This window comes from Tenrec ecaudatus, chromosome 2 (assembly GCF_050624435.1).
Source record: "Tenrec ecaudatus isolate mTenEca1 chromosome 2, mTenEca1.hap1, whole genome shotgun sequence".
NCBI lineage: Eukaryota > Metazoa > Chordata > Mammalia > Afrosoricida > Tenrecidae > Tenrec > Tenrec ecaudatus.
In genome coordinates, this window is record NC_134531.1 from 221,043,158 (window position 1) to 221,050,476 (window position 7,319).

At 60.6% G+C, this 7,319-nt stretch overlaps 1 protein-coding gene across 1 annotated transcript; it reads left to right on the top strand.

Moving 5' to 3' along the window:
- Positions 1-2,653: 2,653 nt before the first annotated feature.
- Positions 2,654-3,034, top strand: KCNE1 (potassium voltage-gated channel subfamily E regulatory subunit 1). Its single transcript, XM_075543372.1, has one exon. The coding sequence runs from the start codon at positions 2,654-2,656 to the stop codon at positions 3,032-3,034; it is 381 nt and encodes a 126-aa protein (XP_075399487.1).
- The last annotated feature ends 4,285 nt before the right edge of the window (positions 3,035-7,319 follow it).

Sequence of the window (7,319 nt, forward strand, 5' to 3'; positions counted from 1 at the left end):
AAGCGGATGGAGCTTATGCAATCACGGGGGTGAGGGGTGGAGAGTGCAGAAGGAAGACAGGCTAGGTATGGAATTGTGAAGCACGTCCATGGGTAGGGGATCGGTAGAACAAGAGGGGGCCAGCAAGAGGTGCTAGGAGTCTTTTGTTGAATGTGGATTCAGCAGGAGCTTTAAACTTGCACCAGTTATACCAAGTCTATGGGTGACATGGTTGTAAAGCACCGACTAGGCTAGGAACGGGAAGGTTGGAGGTTTGAACCATCCCGGGTCTGGCACTGAAAAACTACACGGTCACAATGTGCTGACATGAGAGTGAGAACCAGTCTTCTGAGGTGAGACAGTCGTCCTCCGTGGAGGCACCATGTGCCCCGTCACTGAGAAGGGCTGAGCTGTCCCAGCGAACAGCAAGATTTCTCTTCCGAGGTGTTTCTGGACAGAAACCACGTTCCTGGGCCCCTCCTTCACCTGGGGGCACCTCAAGTTTGTGCTATCCTTGATTGAGTTGAACGTTTTGAGAAATGAATAAAACCCCTGAAACCTGATAACCTCCCAGTCAGTCCCTTCCTTGTTGAGCTTCAGTGTGGCTTCATCACCTTGACCTTGGGTTGGGGATAGAAGCCAGCATTTGTTTAAAAAGAAACCTATTCTTGCTTGCCTATGGCCCCAGGGTGATCTTGAGGTCACCTGTCAGAGTTCACAAAGCCTCTGGGGGAATCCTAGAATGATGTGGAGAGAAGCTTGCCCTTCCCACACCTGCAACAGGTGTCCCGGGACAGTGACAGTAAAACAGTGGGCAACCCTGTCACCTTCTACACGGCCCATGCTAGGGATTTGTTAGCAGGCAGAGGCAGCGCTGTGACATTGGTCCTGCGGGGGAGTTCTGAGTGAAGGTCGTCAGGGCAGATCCACAGCTGCAGGGGGAAGGTATGCAGAGCTCCCCCTAGAGGGAGGGTCCTGGGGAAACAGACCACCTGGCACGCAAGCACTCCCGTACAGGTAATCACATAGTTCCCTGGGTGTAGGGGTGTGAAAATTGTGAATTGGGGCCGGGCAGAGGGGGACACTGGTGCGAATGTTTGTCAAACCTTTGTTTATAAATTTAGTGTCCATCTCTGTGAGAGTGAGCAGAAGTGGGTGCTTGCACTGCAATAAGACCCCACCCCACTACACACCACACATCCCCATACCACACCCCACATACCACCCCACATACAGCATACCACCATACCATACCACACACCACCATACCACACCACACACCATACCACACACCATACCACACCACACACCACCATACCACACCACACACCATACCACACACCATACCACACACCACACACCACACCCCACACCATACCACACACCATACAGACACCACACACCACACACCATACCACACACCACACCACACTACACACACCACCATACCACACCCCACATACCACCCCACATACAGCATACCACCATACCACACACCACCATACCACACCACACACCATACCACACACCATACCATACCACACACCATACCACACCCCACCACATACCACACACTACCATACCACACCCCACACACCCCACCATATATTACACACCACACCACACACACCACACCACACCCCACATACCTCACCCCACCACACTCCACCATACCACACAGCACCATACCAGACCCCACCACACCATACCACATATACCCCACCACATACCACACACCCCACCACACAATTACCAGAGGAAGTGTATTCTTTCTGGAAGCAACCCCAAAGGACAGAGTACAAGTGCCCCAGGAGGGTTTCCCAGCTGCCACCATTGATTGCGGCCGCCTGCCACCACTCTCTACTGAGGAAGGCCTGCAGGTCGGAGCCACCGCCTTGTAGCTGGCAGCCAGGTGCCAGGCCACTGCGCCACCAGGAACGCACAGTGTGAAGAAAAGCAGGATGCAGACAGACATCTAGGACTCCAGTCCCTTTACCTAAACTGAGGGAGACACACAGCACACCGGCTCACCGGGAGCTCAGCTGCCTGTGCCTTGCAGAGGGGGCTGGGAGTCAGAGGGAGGTACGCAGGGGTCCTTCGGGAGAGGGCAGCGCGCAGTCAGAGATGACACTGCTGAGAGCTTGCCCCTCTCACTGGAGTTTGAGAGAGAGAGAGAGAGAGAGAGAGAGAGAGAGAAGCCCGGGATGCTGCCTGCTGTGTGCACTCATTGCTCACCCACAGGCTGGCTGTGTGAGCCACACACAGCACTTGGCGCTCTGCCTCCACAAAGCTTGTTGTTGGGGTAGGGCCCCTGCACAGAGGAGGACCCCAACAGGGCTTTCCGTCCGTCACCTTTGCAGGAGTGCGTTGCCAGCTCTTCTTTTCCCAAAGAGCCCTTGGGTGGGTTCAGACGGCCTCCTTTCTGTCGCTCAGAGAGTTCCTTTCTGAAGATCCACCAGCCGGAGGTGCAGGGGGACCCTTGAGTTGGGGTCATGTGATGGGCATTGGTTAGGTTTGTGTCGGTTTCGGTTGTATGGTTTTGTTGGGGGGGGGAGGGAGAGGCACACGTAAGTGTGAGTTTGGGCCAACGTGTACTCTACTTGTTTCAGGCTGCATTTTCCCGCCCTCCGTGGCCACTCTGCGCACCGTGCTTGGACCCATCGGACCCAGGAGGATGCTGGCTAACCACACGGCCGTCACGCCCCTTCTGACTTCCGAGCTGTGGCAGGAGACGACGGGCACGCAGGGCGGCCCCGTGTCCGACCTGGCCCGCAGGTCCTCCGGCGGTGAGGACAGCCACCTGGAGGTGCTCTATGTGCTCATTGTGCTGGGCTTCTTCGGCTTCTTCACCCTGGGCATCATGCTGAGTTACATCCGCTCCAAGAAGCTGGAGCACTCGCAAGACCCCTTCAACGTGTACATCGAGTCAGACACCTGGCAGGAGAAGGACAAGGCGTACCTCCAGGCCCGCATTCTGGAGAGCTGCGGGGCGTGCTACATCATCGAGAACCAGCTGACGGTCGAGCACCCCAACATGAGGCTTCCTGAGATGTAGCCTTCCTCCTGAGGCCTGCAGCCGCTTCCTGGGACAAACCCTCCCTGCCGCGTGCCTCTCGTTGTCTTTCTTGGTTGTCTACACCCATTTCTGTCTGGATTGGGGGTTTTCCATTGGTGGTGGTGGTGGGTGTTGTATGGGTGTGTGTGTGGGGGTGTGTGTGTGACTGTTATAAGAGATAAAGAGAGGATTCGTGAGATTTTCCCAAAGCGTTTTCCTTCCACCACAGGCTCAGTTGTGCCCCAATACCTCTCTTTGCCTTGTGAATTGTAACAGAGCCCTGAGGTCATGGCCTCTGAGCATGGGAGCTACAGTTCCCAGACTCCCTTGCAGCTAGGGAAGGCCTGCCATTGAAGGGGAATTGATGGGCTCACCTGGAGGGAAAGGCCGGGGCCTCTGCATCCCATTGCACCTTTCCCAGTGTCTGGGACCTGCAAGGGGTGGAGATCCAGCTTTGACTGTGCGCAAGGGCAGCCCCCGCACAGAGGTCAAAGCCACCCGAGTCAGTCCCTCGGCACCTTCCTCCACTGCCCACTGGCTCGCATCTTATCTCAACCCCCCAGAAATTCGCTGCCAGGAGTCCACAGGACAGAGGAGAACTGCCCCTTTGGGTTTCCAAGGCTGGAACTCTTGGGAGCAGAGGATCCTTTCTCTCCAGGAGGGAGTGCCTGGCAGGTCCCCTGTGCTGACCGACCACTGCATAGTTCACAATACCATCACACCTCACAGGAGCGACAGATGCACTTCAGCCCGCTCCCACCACTCGGTTCAATAACCAAACCAATAGCCCAACAATGAGGAAGGCTCAGCAACATCGCGGACAAGGCCAACCATCCTTTCATTCCACTTGCCCACAAATGTTTGGAAGCCCCTTCATGATTCCACACATCAAACCAGTTGCTGCTGTGGGCGATTACCGGTGACCCCGTGTGTGCCAGCGCCCCATAGGGACGCCAGTGTGATCTTCCCAGGTGATACACCTGCCTTGTAGGCCGGACACGGAGGGGGGAGGTGTTTGTCACAAGGACACTCCTTACACACCTCACACCCACGCATCTCCTAGAAAGCTCTCGCTCTCGCTCTCGCTCTCGCTCTCGCTCTCGCTCTCGCTCTCGCTCTCGCTCTCGCTCTCGCTCTCGCTCTCGCTCTCGCTCTCGCTCTCGCTCTCGCTCTCGCTCTCGCTCTCGCTCTCGCTCTCGCTCTCGCTCTCGCTCTCGCTCTCGCTCTCGCTCTCGCTCTCGCTCTCGCTCTCGCTCTCGCTCTCGCTCTCGCTCTCGCTCTCGCTCTCGCTCTCGCTCTCGCTCTCGCTCTCGCTCTCGCTCTCGCTCTCGCTCTCGCTCTCGCTCTCGCTCTCGCTCTCGCTCTCGCTCTCGCTCTCGCTCTCGCTCTCGCTCTCGCTCTCGCTCTCGCTCTCGCTCTCGCTCTCGCTCTCGCTCTCGCTCTCGCTCTCGCTCTCGCTCTCGCTCTCGCTCTCGCTCTCGCTCTCGCTCTCGCTCTCGCTCTCGCTCTCGCTCTCGCTCTCGCTCTCGCTCTCGCTCTCGCTCTCGCTCTCGCTCTCGCTCTCGCTCTCGCTCTCGCTCTCGCTCTCGCTCTCGCTCTCGCTCTCGCTCTCGCTCTCGCTCTCGCTCTCGCTCTCGCTCTCGCTCTCGCTCTCGCTCTCGCTCTCGCTCTCGCTCTCGCTCTCGCTCTCGCTCTCGCTCTCGCTCTCGCTCTCGCTCTCGCTCTCGCTCTCGCTCTCGCTCTCGCTCTCGCTCTCGCTCTCGCTCTCGCTCTCGCTCTCGCTCTCGCTCTCGCTCTCGCTCTCGCTCTCGCTCTCGCTCTCGCTCTCGCTCTCGCTCTCGCTCTCGCTCTCGCTCTCGCTCTCGCTCTCGCTCTCGCTCTCGCTCTCGCTCTCGCTCTCGCTCTCGCTCTCGCTCTCGCTCTCGCTCTCGCTCTCGCTCTCGCTCTCGCTCTCGCTCTCGCTCTCGCTCTCGCTCTCGCTCTCGCTCTCGCTCTCGCTCTCGCTCTCGCTCTCGCTCTCGCTCTCGCTCTCGCTCTCGCTCTCGCTCTCGCTCTCGCTCTCGCTCTCGCTCTCGCTCTCGCTCTCGCTCTCGCTCTCGCTCTCGCTCTCGCTCTCGCTCTCGCTCTCGCTCTCGCTCTCGCTCTCGCTCTCGCTCTCGCTCTCGCTCTCGCTCTCGCTCTCGCTCTCGCTCTCGCTCTCGCTCTCGCTCTCGCTCTCGCTCTCGCTCTCGCTCTCGCTCTCGCTCTCGCTCTCGCTCTCGCTCTCGCTCTCGCTCTCGCTCTCGCTCTCGCTCTCGCTCTCGCTCTCGCTCTCGCTCTCGCTCTCGCTCTCGCTCTCGCTCTCGCTCTCGCTCTCGCTCTCGCTCTCGCTCTCGCTCTCGCTCTCGCTCTCGCTCTCGCTCTCGCTCTCGCTCTCGCTCTCGCTCTCGCTCTCGCTCTCGCTCTCGCTCTCGCTCTCGCTCTCGCTCTCGCTCTCGCTCTCGCTCTCGCTCTCGCTCTCGCTCTCGCTCTCGCTCTCGCTCTCGCTCTCGCTCTCGCTCTCGCTCTCGCTCTCGCTCTCGCTCTCGCTCTCGCTCTCGCTCTCGCTCTCGCTCTCGCTCTCGCTCTCGCTCTCGCTCTCGCTCTCGCTCTCGCTCTCGCTCTCGCTCTCGCTCTCGCTCTCGCTCTCGCTCTCGCTCTCGCTCTCGCTCTCGCTCTCGCTCTCGCTCTCGCTCTCGCTCTCGCTCTCGCTCTCGCTCTCGCTCTCGCTCTCGCTCTCGCTCTCGCTCTCGCTCTCGCTCTCGCTCTCGCTCTCGCTCTCGCTCTCGCTCTCGCTCTCGCTCTCGCTCTCGCTCTCGCTCTCGCTCTCGCTCTCGCTCTCGCTCTCGCTCTCGCTCTCGCTCTCGCTCTCGCTCTCGCTCTCGCTCTCGCTCTCGCTCTCGCTCTCGCTCTCGCTCTCGCTCTCGCTCTCGCTCTCGCTCTCGCTCTCGCTCTCGCTCTCGCTCTCGCTCTCGCTCTCGCTCTCGCTCTCGCTCTCGCTCTCGCTCTCGCTCTCGCTCTCGCTCTCGCTCTCGCTCTCGCTCTCGCTCTCGCTCTCGCTCTCGCTCTCGCTCTCGCTCTCGCTCTCGCTCTCGCTCTCGCTCTCGCTCTCGCTCTCGCTCTCGCTCTCGCTCTCGCTCTCGCTCTCGCTCTCGCTCTCGCTCTCGCTCTCGCTCTCGCTCTCGCTCTCGCTCTCGCTCTCGCTCTCGCTCTCGCTCTCGCTCTCGCTCTCGCTCTCGCTCTCGCTCTCGCTCTCGCTCTCGCTCTCGCTCTCGCTCTCGCTCTCGCTCTCGCTCTCGCTCTCGCTCTCGCTCTCGCTCTCGCTCTCGCTCTCGCTCTCGCTCTCGCTCTCGCTCTCGCTCTCGCTCTCGCTCTCGCTCTCGCTCTCGCTCTCGCTCTCGCTCTCGCTCTCGCTCTCGCTCTCGCTCTCGCTCTCGCTCTCGCTCTCGCTCTCGCTCTCGCTCTCGCTCTCGCTCTCGCTCTCGCTCTCGCTCTCGCTCTCGCTCTCGCTCTCGCTCTCGCTCTCGCTCTCGCTCTCGCTCTCGCTCTCGCTCTCGCTCTCGCTCTCGCTCTCGCTCTCGCTCTCGCTCTCGCTCTCGCTCTCGCTCTCGCTCTCGCTCTCGCTCTCGCTCTCGCTCTCGCTCTCGCTCTCGCTCTCGCTCTCGCTCTCGCTCTCGCTCTCGCTCTCGCTCTCGCTCTCGCTCTCGCTCTCGCTCTCGCTCTCGCTCTCGCTCTCGCTCTCGCTCTCGCTCTCGCTCTCGCTCTCGCTCTCGCTCTCGCTCTCGCTCTCGCTCTCGCTCTCGCTCTCGCTCTCGCTCTCGCTCTCGCTCTCGCTCTCGCTCTCGCTCTCGCTCTCGCTCTCGCTCTCGCTCTCGCTCTCGCTCTCGCTCTCGCTCTCGCTCTCGCTCTCGCTCTCGCTCTCGCTCTCGCTCTCGCTCTCGCTCTCGCTCTCGCTCTCGCTCTCGCTCTCGCTCTCGCTCTCGCTCTCGCTCTCGCTCTCGCTCTCGCTCTCGCTCTCGCTCTCGCTCTCGCTCTCGCTCTCGCTCTCGCTCTCGCTCTCGCTCTCGCTCTCGCTCTCGCTCTCGCTCTCGCTCTCGCTCTCGCTCTCGCTCTCGCTCTCGCTCTCGCTCTCGCTCTCGCTCTCGCTCTCGCTCTCGCTCTCGCTCTCGCTCTCGCTCTCGCTCTCGCTCTCGCTCTCGCTCTCGCTCTCGCTCTCGCTCTCGCTCTCGCTCTCGCTCTCGCTCTCGCTCTCGCTCTCGCTCTCGCT